At 37.2% G+C, this 21,288-nt stretch overlaps 1 protein-coding gene across 4 annotated transcripts; it reads left to right on the top strand.

The window, feature by feature from the left end:
- Positions 1–57: 57 nt before the first annotated feature.
- On the top strand, positions 58–17,631 carry si:dkey-164f24.2 (cytadherence high molecular weight protein 1). Of its 4 annotated transcripts, none has more exons than XM_051654040.1 (15): positions 58–359; positions 3,021–3,368; positions 7,534–7,581; positions 7,726–7,773; positions 8,117–8,152; positions 10,271–10,585; positions 11,276–11,314; positions 13,371–13,409; positions 13,590–13,664; positions 13,790–13,882; positions 13,997–14,087; positions 15,054–15,097; positions 15,239–15,283; positions 16,561–16,651; positions 16,800–17,631. In XM_051654040.1, the coding sequence occupies exons 1-14, from the start codon at positions 315–317 to the stop codon at positions 16,639–16,641; spliced, it is 1,347 nt and encodes a 448-aa protein (XP_051510000.1). In that variant the 5' UTR covers positions 58–314; the 3' UTR covers positions 16,642–16,651; positions 16,800–17,631. The 4 variants fall into 4 exon arrangements, with proteins under 4 accessions (XP_051510000.1, XP_051510001.1, XP_051509999.1 ...); XM_051654039.1 differs by having other exon boundaries at positions 59–359; positions 13,997–14,098; positions 15,053–15,097; XM_051654041.1 differs by lacking the exon at positions 15,054–15,097 and having other exon boundaries at positions 13,997–14,098.
- The last annotated feature ends 3,657 nt before the right edge of the window (positions 17,632–21,288 follow it).

Below are 21,288 nucleotides of genomic sequence, written 5' to 3'. Positions count from 1 at the left end.
GAGTAGCTATAATGTTATGCAATCTTGCGAAGAGCTGGTATGGGGTCAGCCCACTTCATTATAATCACGAAGACTGATGCAGAGGTGCGTGGACTCCGTTCCTAACTCCCTTCCCCCTATAGGCTGACACGGAGATGGAAAAAAAAAAAAAAAAAAATCAACCGGGCTTTAAATAGAACCATATTGACATTCTGACTGCTGTAATCTGACTGAAAGAGTGGCGACGGATCCGCTCTCCATCCTCATCTACGTTTCTCCACGACAGAAGAAATACACTTTTTATTATTTAATTTTACACACGCATCACAGTAAACATGCCCAGCAAGAGAAAGAAGAACAAGCGCCGCATGAGGAGAGTGGTAAGTAGCTATTTACCTAATATTGAAAAAATAAATAAATAAATAAACAATTCAGATTTATTAGATTTTAACATTTATATCCAAACTATGCTCAAACCTATTTAAGTTTTCCAATCAGCTTCATCTGCCACATTTCTAGTCTAGTTCCAGCTTCCAAGCTTTCGTTGATAGTTTTCCTAAAATGGAGCATAACACATTTTTACAGAAGTCTGTAAGCAGTTCGAATTTAGTTAACTGTCGTCATAGGCTTATCATTTTATGTGCGCTGGCCAATTGGCCCATTTCCACTTAAAAGCACCAATAAGGGGCTGTTCAGACCGAACACATACGCCTGCCACACACACACACACACACACACACACACACACACTATATATATATATATATATATATATATATATATATATATATATATATATATATAACGCAGCGTAACGAATGTAACAGAACGCAGGTGTCTGAAGACGCGCTTTTAAAAGTTATATTTGTGACGTTCTTGCTTACTTGACACGGCGTCTAAAAAAACGCGGTGTTCCGCGAAACGCGGCCAAAACAGTTAACGATCAAAGACCTCCGTCTAGCGCATGTTTACATAGAAAAACAACGAGAAAAGAGCGCAGACGGACGCAACAACGCGTCCGGTGTGAACGGCCCTCAAGGAGGTTTTTTTCACCCTATATGTTTCTTATAGCAGAACAGTTCTGTTAACTCATATGACCATTTTAGGCTATTGATTAATTGTGCTGTTCAACACAGGGCAGCAGTGTCTTTAATATTAGGGCTTGTGCTAATATTTTCAGTGGGCAAAGGATATCAATTGAGTGCTTACCCCTTTAATAGAGCTTATTGCATATTTTGGAATAAGAATGGCCTATATTCGTTGATTAGCCTAATGTCTGTTCTGAGGAAGAGCTGTTAGGATTTAAAATAAAGTGACAACAAGTGATATCCACTTTTTTAAGTACAAAAAGTTTTCATTTGACCTTTTTGGTTCAACTATCCTTGCTGCTGCATAAAGCTCACTTTGCATGATAATAATAATTGGCAAAATAATAATGATAATAATAAATATGTGCTTTTGCTTTACCATGGGTGTGTTTGGGGCGACAGAGTGTGATTGGTTTGCTTCGTGGCCCTTTTCCTTTGCTCTATCCATGCAACAGACCAAATCATGTCTTCTGACCCCACCTCCAAACTCATATGGACTTTGATGATGTTGGCACATCACCCGAGACTGTCTGATTCCAAACATGGTTGAGGGCACATTCCTGCAGAGACAGTTGGTCAAGAGACCAAGAGCTGATGAGGGCTGAGCCCACCACAACAACCTTTGCATCTATTATTTGGAATTGGTGAATTTCTATAACACCGTCCTCCATCCACTGTAACCGGCTTATTAAAAATTCCTCAATACTTAATACATTTATTTTTGGACAGTGATTTGGTTTATGTTTTGTCATGCCAAAGGAATGTTGCACTGCACTGACCATGCCTCAACTCTGTAAGACATTTCTTGTCCTCTGTATCCACTGACATAACGAAACGCATACAGTTTGTGCATATGAACACTGGGCTCTTTGTTTGGATTTCACAGCCCATTTGTAAGTTATATCATTAAAATATTTTGAAATACCACTCGCTCCAGTATATTTTGTTGAAAATGTAACCAATTAATTCTCATTGACTCCCTTAAAACCCTACTTGAGGCATGTAATCATATCAACAGACCTGTCTTTTAGTACAGAAATAGAGGGGTATCTTTTATCTCTCTGTAGCTGTTAAGTCCCCCAGATAGAGCCGGTCCTAAATTGGGCATATTTCACATTCTCTAACCTTCCCTGTAAAATAGGAAATGGTGAGAATACTTTTGTGTGTGTGTGTGTGGGGGGGGGGGGGGGGGGCACATTCCAACTCTCTTGTTTGTTGCTATCCATCACTTCCAAATAGAAGAACCAAGCTTCCGAACTGGTTTCTCCTGTTTGTGTAAGACTGAACAACCTTGAGGCAAAATGTCCTTCTTTCAGTGAAAATGCATGCTTTTTTCTTAACGTCTTCTCCTATCCCCCAAAGCTGCTACAATAACAAGAGCTTTCTGTGGTGAAATTGTATTATGCTTTAAAAGCTGAACTGTTGCATGGACTCAGGCCCATGTTTTGCCTCGTTTGGCTTTGTTCTGTGAGCGCAGTGGCCAGTGCTGATGCTTGCCTTCATACATGGCTGCATAATGTGGCCTTAACTGTGCTGGGCACTGTACACCCCATACTCGCACAATGTGAGCTTAAACTCTTTTGAGGCCTATGTAAACAGCACCGGCCAGCCCTCGCTCTTGGCCAAAGAAGCGATGAGTCTGATTATAATGCGATTATGGTTCCATTATGATGTGATTAGCATTTTTGTCCATTCTCTGTTGCCCCATCTGGAGCTCACAGGGATGCTGACTCTTCAGACTCACTTGTCTAGGCTTGTCTGAATCAATTGGTTCAGCCAATGTTTGCCACTAGAAGGCCAACTTTTCATAACTTATATAAGCTTTTAATGAAATTGTTATAAAATGTGTAATTCCCATCAAATGCAGTCATTTGAACTTAGCAGTCTTTTAAACAAAAATGAATTGGTTTTGATTTCATGATTTGATTTTTATTTTATTTTATTTATGAGTAGCAGGCCCAAAGAAGGACCCTGGAGGAGCAGTATGCCTCCTCTGGAAAGGGATCCCCAGGAGTGCAAGGAGTCTCTGCTCCAGTTCCCACAAGGGTTCCAGTTCCTAAAACGTCAGAGTGCCCCATCGCAGTTCCAATTAATACTCCAGTGGCAGTAGTTGCTCCAGTTGACGTTCCAGCTGAAATTCCTCCTGAAGAGCCAGTAAAGTTAGAGAACCAAGTTACAGATGCCATAAAAGACAAGTTGGTGATGGTAGCAGAAGACCTGACAGAAGCCCCAGTGGAACCCCCCATAGAAGAGCCAGCTGTGATTGAGGAACCTGAAAGTGTCACCATTCCAGTAGCAGAGGTAATGTGCATGTGAACCCCCTTGTTGGATGTCACTTTTTAGCTGCTTTTCCACTATCGGTCCAGTGCGAGCCATGGCTATCAACTGGCCAGCCGGGACCAGTAGCCTCGGACCTCGAGCCGTGAGACCAAAATCGATATGCGTTCCCACCATCGGGCTAATAGCCCTGCACCATTGCCCTAAAACTCACCCTTAATACGCTGCCCTGGTGCTAACCTCACACACCCCACCCATTTCACAAGCAAGAGGAAAGCTCAAGTTGAGGTATCATGTTATCTAGTTATCAAGAATATCAAGTTTATATCGAATGTAAACATTAGCTAACTAGCAAGATAAGTTAGCGTTGACAACTCACGGACTGTAACTGCCATGGTGTTCCGAGTGGTCTCTCCAGCACACAGTCCATGATCTCGAAACCATGGAAAGTTCTTTCTTTGGGCACTGCTTTGTCCACTGTGCATTTTAACAGATTTGTAATGTGCCCGCAATTGTTCTATTTTTCCCGAACCTGTACAGTTGTGCGCTGGTTCCGTGAAACTCAGCCTTTGACATTGACCCCACCTCAATCCCCAGCTGGCCTTTTTTGGCCCAAGATTAAGTGGCTGTGGCCCCAAGAAAGCCCAGAGGAGGCACGATGAAGCCCCGGAAGTGACCGAGGGAAGGCAACTGGGCCTGGCAGGTACTAGGCACGCCCTCATTTGGCCCGATAGTGGAAACGCATCTATTGAGGTTTAACAGCCTGTTGATATTCATCAATGCACACAAAAAATTTAGGATTTGCAATCATTATGTAGGACTGTAATGTGTCTGTAATGCATGATGGCCACTGTTGTTACCAATATGAAAGTATGGGCCTGTTAGTAATGGCTTTTTTTGAGGATGTAAGATGTGGGTGGGGTCATATGCAATGTAGGAGGAGTATATTTTAGTGAGTGAACAGCCTGGAGCCACAGCAGACAAAACCCAACTGCCCAACTGCTCTTTTATTGAAAATTACATTATTTGATTCGCTGAAGGCTACTGCCTTTTTAGGCACAGCATTTCAAACCTCTTGTCGTCAATTACCAGTTGACATTTTATGGTTTATATCTGGTGACCTGCATAGAATATGGAAGGTTAGAGACTCTTGTGAGTTCTTGTGTTTTCCTTCCTGTTCCTGTATCTCAAATGGTGGAATATGGCACTCGTAATGTCAAGGATATGGGTCCAATTCCCAGCGAATGCATAGAGTGATAAAACTTATACCTCAAATGCACTGTGCAAGCATCTGCCAAATGCATAGATGTATATTCTTTGGTCACATGCACACTAATACACTGAAAATGCATTGTTTTTGCCAGAGACAGTCTAGTATTGCGTACTTTGGAAAACGATGACGTTAGAAATCATATTAGTGTGGACGTCGCCTTAGAGTACCCTTTGAGATGTACAAAATTGCAGCGGTCCTCTGTAGGACAATCCCTTTGGTACAAAATGTGCTCTCTAATCTAATTTGGGAACATGTGGCAATTATGTGCTGACATAGGCAGAATGCTGTGTTCTGACATGAGTGTACCTACATGCAAGTACATATATGCAAGCTTAAATTCCCCTCACACCCAAACTGACACGAAGTATATTGTTAGTGTTACTCTCCTCAGTCTCCTGCCCCTCACCCTCCCTTGGGTTTTTTTTTTTTTTTTAAGAAAAGCTAACCCCTTAAAGCCCACCCTTCTTTTCCTGTGAGCTCTGCTTCAGCCTCTCCTCTCTCTTTACAGGCATCACAAGTGGTTGGGTTGGACATTCACACACACTGAGCGTGGCACAGGGCAGGGCAAGTGAGATAGGCACATACCCATAAAGTTAGAGGCAGGTTGAGGGCTGAGTCTCTTTGAGTTTCACAAGTTTTTTGGAGTGTAAGGTCTGTGATGCCATGGGGCTCATTCTCAGTTGGCTTTGGGGGTTTCGCGAGTCTGCTGACTTGCTGGATGTCTCTGTGGAAACGCAGGTGAGCTCCCATCTATGCAGCTGGGAGAGAAAGAACGTTTTGTATTCTACTGGGCTCTTACTTTCACCCCCCTCCGCTCCTCCCTTTCTCCCCCCAACTTTCTTTCTCCCCTCCTTCTTGTGTTTGTTAAAGAGGCCCAGGTAGCCGTTGCAGTGGCTGATATGTTGTACTTGCTAGTCTTGATTATTGGGGGGTTACCTCCCCCCATCCCTCCAGAATCTACGCCCCTGTTAGGACTGTAAAAGCGATTCGTATTTTATTTATAATTGAGTTTCTTTTTTTTTAATATATATATATATATTTTAAAAAGTATAAAATAATCTATAGGAGAAAGTGATATGGATATCTGACTGAGGGCCACTTTATAACCACATGCACATGCTGAACTCTGAGGGGGCGTGGTGGCCAACAGGCAGTCTTTTGTCTCTTTCAACAACAATCTTTGTGACAACAGTTGTGACTGAGTTTTATTGCACTGTGTAAGCCATTGTGTGGTTTACACAATACATGTAGCTCTAGTGATTCCTCTGGAGTCATGATGTGAGCATACATTAAATGAGATTTTCTAATATTTTACTTTGTCTGAAGCATTGGAAATACATTATAAAACCTTTTGTTGCAAAATTGCACTCATTTCACATTAATTTCTCTCCATTGTTACTGTGGCTTGACCATGGGTTTTCAAACTTTTTGATGCCAAGAACCCCCAAATATGATGATCACCTTGCAAGGGACCCCCTTCCTAAAATATAAAGGCAGCTATATGTTTTAAAGTAAAAAGATCCATTTATACTGTGTAATAAAAATATTAAAGGAATATTCCGGGTTCAATACAAGCCAACACATTTTTGGAGGGTTTGAAAGGCAGAAATGTGAAGCCTATAATTTTATAAAAGCACTTATAAACTATAAATGTCTGTTAAAACTCATGTGTTATTTGAGCTGTAAAGTTTTTAAATCATAATTATTTTTTTTTTTGTGGTAATCAATATTAGGCCACAAATGCTGTTGATTGAGCTTAACTTGTATTGAACCCGGAATATTCCTTTAAGTCTTATACAAGATAGGTAAAGTTTGTTAAGACAGACTTTGATGTTGGCTTGACAAACCTTGTCTGAAAGTTTAACACTAATTTAAAAAAAGTTTGAAAGTTACAGATAGATAGAGGGTTTACAGTCAGAAATTTGGTCTTGTTTAGGGATTTTGATAAAGCCCTAAACCATGTCTGTAGAATAACAGTATGTTGGCTTTGTCAAGCCAATGTAATTGCAGAATAAAGACAAAATGTTGTTTGCAAAATTAAATAACAGACATTTATACCTTCATTGTACTAAAGAAAAAAATGATATCTGGAAAATACTTTAAGTTGACAGTGTATTCATATTTCTTTCTACCCACTGTTAGAGTACAATTAAATGTATAAACCGAACAGAAACATTTTTAATTTTATTCAAATTGCACAAAACTGTATGGAGATTTGTTTTTTATTTCTTATTGTTAAAAACTAAAAGCTGTTTGGAACAGCCTGGGACACTTTGTTCCGAAAAGAGTTACACTGGCACTGGAACATTTTGTCCTGCTCCCACAGGGAGCTGGGGCACTTACCTTCTGTGAGCTTGTGAAGAATGTAGAGACTGAGATATGGAGCACAACAAAATTAAATTGTACTCAATATTTTAACAGCCTAGCATATGTTATATTAATATTATACACTATGCTCTGCGATGTACATGCATTTTTTAATTTAGCAGTTCTTTTTTTTTTTTTTGCTTGTTTGTTACCATAGGGTTGTGTTAGCTTTGTCTAAACAGACATAATTGTTTGTAAGAAAATTGTGTTTATTTGTTAAGAGTACCAGCTCTTAAAAAAAGTGAGGAAGGTAAATTGGTTCCTGCCTTGCTCAGATTCATGCTCTCATTGAGGGCTCTCATTTTAACCTTGTTTAGAGAAATAGTTCACCCACAAATTGTCATTATTTGCTCATTTGGGTGAACTATCCCTTTAAGGAGTGGGAGACATGGTAGAACTGACTTTACATAATGTTGTTGTTTAAGTATAAATTCCAAATGAATACATTGTTAAAAAATATAAAGGAGTTAATGACAATTATAACACAATAAAATGTTATATTTATGTGGACAGTGAGGTTTAAATCTTGTGCTTTACTGTCTTTTTTAGGTTGCAGCAACTATAGATGAGCCAGTTTCCATCCTTGCAGAATCTGAGGTATGTTAAGATGTTTTACCCCATCAGTCCACTGCATAGCACCAGTGTATATGTAATAAAAACATCCTTGCCTTTGGCCAAACACACTGTTGGGCTTCTATAGGCGTTTTTCCTCATTAAAAATGTCTAAACTCTCCTTTTAAGGTCACAGCACCTCAAGATGAGCCAGTGTCCATCCCTGCAGAATCTGAGGTATGTTAACATGTTTTACACCATCTGTTCTCTACATAACACCACTGTATTCCTAATAAAAACACCCTCACCTTTGGCCATAAACAGTATTGGGCCGGAATACAGTAGATGTGTATTTTTTTCTTACTAATTAGCAGGCCTCCGGCGCCACACCTTTTAGGTGGTCTAATGTGCTTTCTCTCACACGTTCGCTTTATGATGTGTGAAGGCAGCTAATTTGCTGTGTGTCAACTCTTTTGACGAACAGAGAACACTAGCTTTATATAAATACTGTATGGTTAGGTAACCAAAGTGAATTTGTGCATTCATTAACCATGATCTTTTTTGAACATGCTATTGACAGATCCAGGTTGAGGACACATCATCTGTAGTCACTGAGGTAATGTCTCCTTAAGTGACATGTATTTTTAATAATTCATGTGCATGATCTGTTTCATAGTTTTTAAGCAGTTTGCTGTAGTTTCAGATGAAAATATTGCCCTTTTATTCTGTGTAAACAGTTTAGCTCCTATGTAAAAGTGACTGGAACATTACGCCTGGTACAAAATTCTTTATAATGCAAAAGACTTTGGTCAGGGTGGACTGCATATTAAGTATGATGTGAATGAAAATGAGGCTGAAAGGGGTAGAAATACAGTCTGGTCAATGGATTACACTGTTGTGTATCATGATGTTGATCAGTCAGCCACCAAAACATTGAAAATGCATCTTTCCCAAAAAGTTCCAGTGGACAAAAAACTTTAGAGAACATAAATTAAATGTGAAAATTAAATCTGATTTAAAGGGGTCGAAGTACTCTTTTTTATTTACTGTATATAGTTTTATTATCTTCCCTGAGGTCCACTGATAATGAAAGTACTTTTTTTTAAAAAAAAATTTATTGCACCAAAACAGTAATAAATTAGTAATATTTCATCAATTTCCACCCTGTCTCTGGCCCTCTGTCTGAAACGCGTGGTTTTGGCCTAAGCGCCCCCTAAAACTTTAATGAAAATGCCTACTGTTATGATTGGCTAACATGGTGCAGCTTCTCAAATAAAACCATATTTAAAACTCAATAGGAAGAAAATGAACAAGGTCCACAATATTATAAAACAAAATTACAGTGTTTACACAAAACGCACATCCAACACATTGCATCCAACAATATTAAACCGTTCATCTCAAGCACAACTGTTAACACCCAGCACCATAAACTATCAAAAAGTCATGACATTTGAAATATTCATGAATGAAATGGTTTAATTACATTTTTGATCAGGTCCAAGTGTTTTTAACTGCCCCATATTTCAATAGCAGTTCCTTTGCAAAGCTTGAATTGTATTATGACTGATTCACAAGCATTCCAAGCTAATAGGAGTTGAAAAACTCACACACACATAGTCCAAAGTACGGTGAATACACACACATACACAGTATCACATTGCTGAAAATGCATCAAAACGGTCAAAGACAACATCTAGTGCATTTTTACATACACCAGCAATAAAAAAAATAGCGAAGGAGAGAAAGAACGTGTCCATGATGTGTTTGTACTCAAAAAGGCAGAGCAGCTGAATGAAACAGAATAGCTTCTCCTATTCAGAGTTTTAACTTTACACAACGTATTTTAAAAGCAGCGCCAGATACATGACAGTGGTCAAAGATGTCTGTGTAGTGCATATTTATAAATAAAAATAATAAAAAATTGTCCATATGGGCCCCCTTTGGTATTCAGGAATAGTTAGGCCACACAAGGCCTGTTTGTCATGCTCTCTCTCTCAGTTTATGAACTGAAGCACTTAAGGGCGGGAACAAGGATGCGATGACGTAAAGTAGGCATTGATGTTTTTTCACTGTAGAGGCAGTCATGAATTACTGGGCCCCCAAATGACGTAGGGAAGTTGCGGAAGTAGAGAACGATGCGTTTTTGAAGCTTGATTTCAACAAATGCTTTTATTGTATTGGGGATTTAGTTTTGGGTTCTGAAATTTACAGTGTGTTTTTATAGTAGAATGACCACTTATATGTCAAAATATCAAGTAAAATTTGATTCCTCATGACATGACCCCTTTAAGAGTGTACATCTGTCCCTTACATCGTTGGATTCATTTACATCAAATTAAAAGGATAGTTCACTCAAAAATGAAAATCCTGTCATCATTTTCCTCATGTTATTCTAAACCCATACGACATAAATGGAGATGTTGGGCAGAATGTTAGCCTCAGTCACCATTCACTGTCATATCTTTTTTCAGTACAATGAAAATGAATGGTGACTGAGTCTAACATTCTGCACAACATCTGACTTTGTGTTTCTCAGAAGACAGTAAGATTTAGAGAGTGATTAAATGATGACAGAATTTTCGTTTTTGAGTGAACTATGCTTCCCTAACTGAGGTCCATTTGCTGCAGTTCCAAGCTCTATTAAAACCTGACAGTTTTGCTTTTGTATAAATGTTGCTTGCTTTGTTTGATCTCCATATGATGTTGTGGTGCATATGCATGTTTGGTGCAGATTCACATTGTGGCTAAACCTGTTCAGACGGTTGACACTGAACATGAAGATAAAGCTGCTTCTGGGCTTCATGCAGAAGATTCAGTGGTAGAGGTGCCAGTATCAGAGGAGACAGTGGTTACAGCTGACACTGAAGCTGCAGTTGAAACTGTGACAGAAACAGTGGCAACTGAAGTTGAGCCTGTTGCTGACTCCGCAGTGGAAGTCGCTGTGCCTGCTGCCAAGGTTGTGGAAGAGCCTGTTGTTGAAGCTGAAGCAATAACTGTTGAAGCTGAGCATCTAGAAGTCTACACAGACGTCACAGAAATTACGGAGGTGCCTGATACAATATACCTTCAAGGCACATTGCACTGAACTCTTTGCATGAGTGTGTTTGCATGTATAACAGGTGAATTTATCTGGTCCTTTCTTAGCACTTAATTGTATAATTGGACTCTTCATTTGAAGTTCAAATGTGTGTGTGGTTATGCATGACATTAGCCTCCTTCATCCAATTTATTGTTCATTCCTTTGGGCCATTTGGTCCGGTGTTTTATTGCAGGACCCCCAAATACGATGATCCCCTTGCGAGGGGCCCCCTTCATAAAATTTAAAGGCAGCCATATACAGTATTCTCATCTATAAACACACATTTACTGTATACTATGAGAAAATAATATGTGTAATATAAAGACAAATTTAAATCACAAAATTAAATAATGAATAACTTTCCCTAGAAAAATAAAACACAGGAATAAACTATTCTAAGTTTCGGTTTTTACCCCCCACAAAACTAATTGCAAACTTGAATTAATTTCATACACCTAAAAGTCTTCTTTCTGTTAAAAACATTCTTTCTTGTCCCCCCCTCCCCCTGAAATTTTCCATGGACCATCTAGCACCCCCTTGTGGTCTGCAAGGGGTCCCCGTCCTCCAGTTTAAAATCCCTGTTCTATGCACACTAAACTAACTTCTGCTATCAAATGAGTATGATTTTAAATCAATGACTTTCTCTTTCACCTACAGAGTGAACATGGAGCACCTGAACCGGAAGAGGTTGCAGTGGTGAGTTCTTTGGATTTGATTGTTTTTATTGTTTCTTTGGTCTGTTTATTTATTTATTTATTTTTTTTAAGACATGATAGTTGTATAAAAACAGTAATAGCACTCCCTGTTCTGTATGCATTATTAACCCAGCAGATTATAATGTCGGATGTGAATCTGAAAATATGGCGCTACATCTCTGCCATGCAAATGCAAAACGTTGAGTTGAGCTATGACTGAAATCAGGTCTCATAGACTGTAATCTATCCATTGACAGACGGATTTGGCTAAACAATGCTCAGATTCAGAGAAAACCGAGTGTTTTAAAGTTGCACCAAAATCAACACTAAAACTAAGTAACTTTAAACCATTTTTTCTCAGTTTTAGTGTTGGTATAGTTACTGCACTTTGCCTTTGTAGAGCAGTTTAGTGGGTATTTTTGCATTGCTATCAAATTGAATAAGCAAATTCCATTTACACTTGGCCACATTATTGTGTCACTGCCAAACAGATATAAATCCAATCTTCAATTCCCGCGCTATATGCAAATAAAACGGTGACACGGTGTGTCTGTGTGTGTGTGCGCACTGTGTATTTTTCCCCTCTGGGCTTGTTGTAGGTAAGATGGGTCAGCTGCACTAATCGTCAGTGTCTAGTTTCAGTTTTGTCAGCGTTCTGCATCAAATAAATTAAGAAAATTTCTGTCTCTCCTAAATGTGCATCCATTTCTTAATTTGGTATTATTTATTGTGTGTGAGCCTCATGTAAATACTTGGTAACAGCTGTTTTTAGTTTTTTTTTATTGAAAAAAATAATCAAATAATCAAAATTTGTTCAATAAAAAGTACATACTGAACACATATTGAACACATTAACTAAGTCACATAGAAAAGAAGTAAAGGCGAAGGAAAAAAATTAATAAAGAAAAAAGAAATATCATACTTTTATAAGTCATAGTTATAGCATTTGAGAAAGGAAATATGTTTTTTTTTTTTATCATTAACAGCTCTCAGAATGTTTATTAAGTATTCAACTTCTATTCTGCAAATCTAGGCAACTTTTTAAAGGTGCACTCAGTAATTTTTTCCTCATTAAAAAGTTTTGAATTGTAATGAATGAATTGTAATTTTGAAACATACATCTAAAATCATGACTACTTACATGAGATGAGGACTCCAGTCATTTCAGTAACCTTATAAAATCGGTCTTATTCTACATGGAGAGGGTCCCCTCATTGTGGCCATTGTCGTTTCAGACCATTCTGGCGTCCTAGGCGAGATCCGTATTGCTGCCCCCGTTGGGGTTAGGATCATATGACCAGCCGATTACTACTCACTTAATCTGCCCTGTTAATGGACACTTTCACTCAGGGAATTATTTTAACCTGGCTGGCTGTGAATAGTGAATTTCTACAATGACATACAACTGAAATCTATTGTGTTTGAATGATGCTGCACCCAAACCACTAGGTGTCAGTTTAAGTTCAAGACAACATCAACAAAAACTTAATTGTGCACCTTTAAGGAATTTCTGTTTGTGAAAATTTTGCTGCAAGAATGTAAAAACTGACAGTGATTTCCAGAGACTTGTTTTTGTTTTTATAACAACAAATAATGTCATTAAGATTAAAATTATAACGACTTTAAATTGGCTTGTTAACTGCTGTTATGTTTCACATATTCGCTGTGCTGATGTAGCCCTGTTTGGGCGGAGTAAAGTTTACATATACAGCCAGATGCATTTACACTTGAGCGAGTTTCGTACGTAATGCGTCTCAAAACACCTCCGAAAGTAGTGATGTATATCTGTCTTGAATCCATCTTGGAGGGCATCTACACTTTGTCTTTTCATGATCAGATAGCTATCCGAAGAGTAAAAACGCATGAAGTGACCACGTGTAAATACTCCCTTAGTCTTGTGAGTCTATTAGTCTGTGTTAATTGTTTAAAAGCATGAAACTTGGACTGGAGAAATGTGTGTGTAGTGTTTTGAACAGATCGGTTTGTGATTGTTTTTTTGCACTCTAAACCAACTATTTCCCTTTTAATATGTGCATGTTTCCATGTATCCATGACAGGATGTACATACAAAGCCTGAAGCAGAAATGGTTCCAATCGTGAGTTCTTTGGAATTTTCTGGTTTTATTGTTATTTAGTTGAAAGGAAAGGCCACCTGAAATTTCGTACAAATAAAATATACCTCTCTAGTGGTGAAAAGCATATTTCAATAACATTGTACTGATTTGCAGTGCATGACAGGGGGCACACGAATAATTCTTTCAAATTCCTTTTATTAGGAAGCTGCATTACCAACAGAAGCTTTAGTGAAACCAGAGCCTGAGCAACAGTCAGCCACATTGGAAGAACCCAAGGTATAAGAATGCTTTTTTATTAACTTTTTTAGTGGGATCATCTGCAGCATTTATGTTCAAAATCCTTTTAGATTGAAGTTTAATTTTCAATATGGTCGCTGCCCTCGGGTTGTAACATGATCAAGCCTTTGGTCGAGTCCACCAGTGATCGTTTTGCTGAAGACTGTGTTGTGACCGAGTCAGCCATAGGTGTTGAAGCAGCCATCGCAGAGGAGAAGGTGAGCTATTGGATGTTTCAGCGAGCAGACATACCCATAATGTGCACATCAAAGCATTAAATCCTGTTAGCTCCTCAGTGGTTTCAAACAGAATATGGGGTCTTTTTTCCAAAGATTCCTGAAATAACAACAGATGCCCCTGAGGTTCTATCAGAGACACTGGCAGAAACAAATCCTGCTCCTGAGCCTGTGCCGCTGCCAAAGGAAAGTATCCATGTGAGCTTCTCATTTATTAATTTGGCAGACAATTTTACCCAAAATGACATGGAGTGCATTCGGCATACAGTATACATTTGATTAGTTTTGGAGTTCCATGGAAATCAAACCCATAACTTTGGCATTGTTAATACCATGCTCTCTACCGGCTGAGCTACAGAAACAACAGCTTTTACTTTTAAAGGGATAGTTCACCCAAAAAATTAAAATTCTGTCATCATTTACTCAACCTCATGCCATCGCAGATGTGTATGACTTTCACATCTGAAAGTCACATGTGGCACCTGTTTAGTTTCACTTTCACATCTGAAAGTGAAATAGAAAGTGAAGATTTATTGGAAAAAAAAAGGACTTAAATATTGATCTGTTTCTTAACCACATCTATCATATCGCATTTGAAGATATTGATTTAACCACTGGAGTCTTATTGATTACTTTTATGCTGCCTTCAGATTGCTGGTCACCATTCACTTGTATTGAAAGGACCAACAGAACTAAGATATACTTCTAAAAATCTTCATTTGTGTTCTGCAGAAGAAAGAAAGTCATCTGGAATGGCATGAATTTCCAGTTTTGGGTGAACTATCCCTTTAACTATCTTTTCTTGTGTAACTTGTCTGCTGCATATTATTCTTGATTGAAATTATCTGCAAATCAGAAATTATTCATATTATTTGATGTCTCATTTATTGCTGGATTGGAGAAATTAAGGATGAAAATTGAAAGAAGCTAAAGTTGAGAGAGAATTCCCACTGAGCTCCAGTCCTTATCGAAAATGCATATACGAATATACATTGACTCTAAATTACTGATAGATATACAAAATATGAAACATTTTAGCTTCTACTTTTACCTGTTTCTCTGACTATAAAAGGCAGTGAAAGAAAGCTGCCTTTCCAGTGAAAATCGTAATTATTTTGACATTATAATTAAATCATATTCTTTACATTTCAGGCTCAAGATGAATTTATGGCGCAAGTAGAAACTGAAATCAAAAAGGTACTGTTTTTCCTTAAAACTTCTTGACACTACTTTTGTATGAAATACTGTGTTGCCACCACCCCTATACCCACCTCCCTAGACTCACATCCGCCATTATAATTTTGAAATTATAATAAAATTGTATTCTTTACATTTCAGGCTCAAGATGAATTTATGTCACAAGTAGAAACTGAAGTCAAAAAGGTATTGTTCTACTCAAAACTTCTTGTTTGAAGAACTATGTTACCGCCATCCCCCTACCCACCTCCCTAAACTCAAGGGGCCGGTTGCACCAGCAATACACAAGTTACAACTTAGCCTAGTTGTGGTGTGAATGGGCACTAAGTCACAATTTACGTACTAATAAATATTTGAGTGTTGCACCATTAAACGTAGGTAGAACGTAAACCAACCTATAAACTAAATATTTACAGAAGCCTCCGACCAGGAGTAACGGATGGAATAAAAAAGCAGACTGATTTTCTGACATCAATGAGCTCATGTTTTGCACGACAGGCTTCAATCCTTTAGACATACAGTATATGATGTATGCTCATTTACATTTACGAGAGAGTACATTATGTAAAAAATGTACTTCTTAGCTGCTCTTCAGTATGAAACGGATCTAACGGTGCACTTTCCTGTGTGGTGTCAATATTTCAAAATTGAATAAATGTCAATTTTTCCAGCCTGTTGTATTAGTATTTATTTATTGCCCCTTATTAATTTTAGATACTGTTCTTGAATATGTAATTTACATAGGCTAAACATACTATTTATTAAATCTACTTTTACTACGTATCGTATTTCAATGAGAATGTAATTTATTACTGATGACAGTTATGTAAGCATATCAACCATAACAAGATCAAACTGAAATGCACAGCTTTTTAAAACTTCTGTGTGCAAATTTGAAGGCTACAAATTAACTAGTAGTTACTAAGCCCGTAGTGTGAACTTTATGTCCCAACTTAAGTGAGACTTTACGCACAGCTGGTGCAACCCTACCAAGGTCACTAAACAGATGATGCTTAGTATGTGTGTAGCTGACGCATAACGTGTGCATAAACATTGTTTAATCAATATCAGTTGATTAAATATGCATTCAAATATATATAAATACAGTATATACACAAGGGAGAATGTATATATTAGGTCCTGTGAGTAATTCATTGTTTTTAATCACTTTTTGTCTTTACTGGTTCATTATATAAAGCGGTGTGACAAATTTGTAAAAGTACAAATATTTCATGTAGTCTCTCAATTAATATGCAAATAAAAATGCATTCATAATAATGATAAAAGAATTACCAAAATGTTGTATAGAATATCGCAATTACAGTGCCATAGACAGCTTAGTTCCATGATACATTCCATAACTTTTACGGTGGACTGACAAAGAAAGCCAGCGCCTGTCACTGGTTTTTGAGTAAAAAATAAAATAAAAATGCTTTAGTTAATGCTGTTTTTCATTTTCACAGGACTTGGCAATGAGTGGTGGCCTAACTGTGGATGCCATCAATGGATGTCTGGCAACTACTGAAGTTGCAATTGAAGGTTAAAGTGCCGCTGGTATGAGTGAGGATATGCTTGTTATTTTTAAGCTCTTAAATAATTTGAATCAGTTAAAAAGGTGAACAAATGTAGTAAAGTCCAATCTGTGAGCATTATGAGCAATAAATCATGTCTTAGTTGTCACCACTATTGTTTTTTTCTTTAGTTTCATAGAACATAAAGGGACTGCTGAAACATCATGAAACGACATCCTTGCAAAGTGCCTTTCTGTGCTGGTTATTACCTACAAATGAAGAGGATGTGTGGCTGTTCTTTGCTTGTGGATTTATTTCAGAGCTTCTAATGAATTCTCTTCAATTTCCATATGCATGTACAATAGATTTGCAGGTGTTATATATTGCATAAATAGTAGAGTTAAATGGATGCGTGTTGCAAATTTCTATGTTTGTACTTGGACAATTTTTTTATGGGGAATGAATACTTTACAACAAGGTTGTATTTGTTAACATTAGTAAATGCAACAGTTAACATGAACTAACAACAAACAATACTTTTATAACATTTAATAATCTTGGTTAGTGTTAATTTCTACCTATATATATATATATATATATATATATATATATATATATATATATATATATATAAAATTATTATTATTATTATTATTATTATTATTATTTATTTTTACATTATATGTTAACATTTAAGCATTATTAAAAAACAAACAATAAACAATAGTATTTTGATAAATTCACATTATCCAAGATCAATTAATGATGTAAAAATGCATTTGTTAATTCATTATACCGAATGCATTAACTGATGTTAACAAATAGAACCATATTATAAATTGTTAACGTTGTATTTGTTTCATTTGATAAAAAAGATTTAGAGTGGAGTGCTTCCTCAATAGAGCACAATTTCATACTGTACCATTGCCGCTTCTTCTCTGCCTCCCTTATCTGTTCACAGGATATGGTGCCTTTTCCCCAAATTATAAATAAAAGGAGTTTGAGAATAATTATTCTACCCAACTTTAATGTTTCAACTTTTCTGTGTATGCATTAGATGTAAACAGATATTCGCTGGTGCAAATGCAACTGTTGTCAAAACATATTGAGAGAGAACACAATTGCAGTAGTTTAGAGAAAAATACAACAAAATAAAAGGCTAAGATAAACCATCATTCAAGATAAAATAAATGATATCGAGATAAGAGATGATATAAGACTTACAGAAACACTAAATGAATAATAAGAAATTGTGAAAAACTCTGATCATGGGTGAAAAAGTAACTAACAAAACACTTAACTGAAAAAGACATAACTGAAAAATTAAAGGTGCAAGCAGATATTACATAACATGTATCTAGCTCCCCCAGAACACTATTGTTTGCAGTGTTGAAAGGGTTGGGCTGGGCTTGGATTCATACATATTATTTTATTTTGTGTGTAAATTCTTCCTACACTGTGAGAGTGCGATCTCTGTATAGGATATTTTAATTTAAAATGTGAACACAATAATGTGAAAAAGTGCAAACTGTCTGACTATACCGATCTTTAGTGGTCCCTCACCTGACTGATGAGTCTCATACTTTCAAGGCAAGGTGTTTGGCATCTCAAAGCTGTTCTCTATATTTGGTTGCAGTAGGAATGGAGCGTCACTTTTGCAAACACTTCTGTTTTTCTGCTCCGTTTGTCATACATATCATCCCCACTGAAATCAATGCATTCACAACATTCTCTGATGCACCATAAAGTGCCTGTGCCCTTAAAGTGAAATTGTAAAAATAATTACTGTTTTCAAGTAGGTTTCCTGAACTCTCCTAGAACTATTTAATAGAATTTTAAATAATTGTTTGGTCACTACCCAGATAGCACACATACATCTATGAGATGTTTGTTTTAGATATTTTCATCTGCTAAACATCTTAAAAAGATCAGATTTACAAACATTCTAAATCATAAACATCTCAAAGACATCTGCTAAATGTCTTATTGACATCAGAGACACTGATGAGGAAACAACGTAAAAAATACATCTTCCAGATGCAAACACGCATCAAATAGATGTCTAGGTTGTAACGGTGGCGGCCCCTAAACTAAATATGCTTAAAGAGACAGGGCACATTTTCGCTCCACCACAAGGTGATGTACGTGTGCTATCAGGGTATGTTTGCTTATTACATGACTCTCTGTTATACTCTGTTGTGTTTGGTCAGAATAGAATTGATCTAGCTGTCCACTTCACCTGTTTGGGTTTATTTTGAGGTAACCAGCTAACTGCACATTATCCTGCTTATAACATGGCTACTTACCAAATAAATGTACATGAAATATTGTTTTGCATTGAAATTATATGAGAAGAAATCACTGAACAGCTGATTTGCACCTCCGGTTTGCGTCAGAGTTCTGGTGGTGTTTATATTGCAAAAATGACTGCTCATTATCCAGCTTATTACAAGACTATTTGCCAAATAAATATGTGGACATGAAACATTGATATGAGTTTAAATTATTTTATTAGCTTACTTGTAGCAATCGCAGAGTGATACGATAAGTAGGAAAGATGACTCGCAATACCCCAATGACTGGTCTGATATGCCCTGATGTGCGGTTGTTCCTCAGAAATATCAGACCACTAAGTGGCGCCACTGAACAATCAGAATCGAGTATTCCAGAGACCTGTGCATGTAATAAGTCTGAGTTACAACCGCATATCCAGGAATTAAGATGTCAGACCGGTCATCCAGGTACTGCGATTCGTCTTTCCTACTTTCCTAGGAGGTTTGGGCGCCTCCCATCGGTCAGTAGCAGACTCGGGTGCTGGGATCCGTTCCCGTCTGGAACACACAACCTAATAGGCTCATTCAAGGCTGCAGTAAATAGATCTATCGGGAAGAAATTCCGATGGATACTCCTCACTGACGTGTCCTGCTAACAAAGATCAAAAAGCTTCTCTGCATTCAATGCTCTTCGGACAGCAGGAAAACAGGGTTTCAAAAAAATCCCCATCATACCGCTGGGTTCAGTTGTGGCCAGATTTTTCTGTCACAAGCACTGCAGGTAGGACCCATACACTATTGACCCACACACTTTCGAAACATGCTTCATGAAGCTTCGAAACCTTTATGAATCATTTGTTTGGAACCAATGCTTCGGAGTGCTTATCAAACTGGCCAAATCACGTGATTTCAGCAAACAAGGATTCATTATTTCATTCAGTTTAGAAACTTTGGTGGTTTGCCGCTAGGGGGAGTTGAGCTTTAGTGGTGATCGAAGCCTGAGTGAACCCATAAACCTGTGTCGTAGGATTTTAACTGATCTCGGGTCAGTTTTATAATGTTGGTTCATAAAACTGAAATGATTCAGTAGTGTTTGGAATGATCCATGGTCAGTGCTTGCGTCAAGATATCTTGCCGATCACCTGAAATCCCACCAAAACTAAAAAAAATAAATAAAAAAAAAAGTCAAATGTTGTGGGTTATTATGTAGGCAAAAACTTTGGCAATTTGATATCAGTCTTGTAAAGTGCATGATTTGTGACCAATAGTTGTGAAATCACAATAATACTTCCTCAATGTTGTAACACCTGGACTCCAACAACACTTATGTTTTATCTGATGGGCATACATCTGCTGAATCTGGAACTGCTGGTGTACATAGACAAGGTATTTCGATAAATAAATGTTTCACACTGAATTTTATGGGTCTCTAAATGCTTAAATATTTGCACATTATAAAGACAAATTTAAGAACTTCACACAGTGTACAGTGTAATGTAATAAATAATTATTTTATTTATTTTTATCAGGAAGAGTTCTGTCAGGGCCCCCCATCTAGAACCGCCCCTGCATGAAATTTTTTTTTTTTTACACTAAAGCTTAATTTCAAACCTTTTTTATTTACCTCTTTGACTGTTTAATTGACAAAAGAACCTACGATGACAGCAAAAGCTGCAATGACTGTAAGTTCCTCACTTTCTTTTTAGAATGAACAAGCGAGTGTTTGCTAAATCAATATTTTATGATGTGAATGTATTCCATTTTGAAAAAATAACTGATCTCGGGTCAGGTCAATAATAATAATAATAATAAAAAATAAATAAATCACTTTTATTAATGTTTGCATAGACGTTAAAAGCTTCCTATTCTCATTTACTAGCGAGTCTGAAGCTTTCCTTATATGGCATTTCTATGGGCGTGGGTTATGATAATTATGAATGAATGTGCACACGCCCTCTGTTTACATATGCTTGGAATTCACTAACATACACACGTTTTTACTAACAAATCTGTTGAGTACGAAGCATATGTGAATTTGGCGGGAAGTTTTCAGGAAAGTCCATTTTACGCGCAAATTACTCCGAATTTACTCGTATATTTATGAAAGTTTAATGAATGAGGCCCACTGAGAGTTTGATTATTTTCAACCTAGCTGGAAAAAGCGTTACTATAACTAAATTGAGTTTTACATGCCACGTTCTATGTCTCACTGCAGCTTCCTGGTGAATTTAACACTAGAGGCACTAAAACAACTGTGCGTTTTATTCACTTTCACACAAATCACAAGTACAACAGTTCATTATGATTTTGTAAACAGTTATATCTGTTACTGCAGACTCTAATGTTATGAAACACTTTTACTCTAACGCATTATTTGAAAAACTATACATTTTAACATTTCTATGAC

This window comes from Myxocyprinus asiaticus, chromosome 24 (assembly GCF_019703515.2).
Source record: "Myxocyprinus asiaticus isolate MX2 ecotype Aquarium Trade chromosome 24, UBuf_Myxa_2, whole genome shotgun sequence".
NCBI lineage: Eukaryota > Metazoa > Chordata > Actinopteri > Cypriniformes > Catostomidae > Myxocyprinus > Myxocyprinus asiaticus.
Note: the sequence above shows the minus strand (reverse complement) of the source record. Positions and strands in the feature narration are given on the sequence as shown.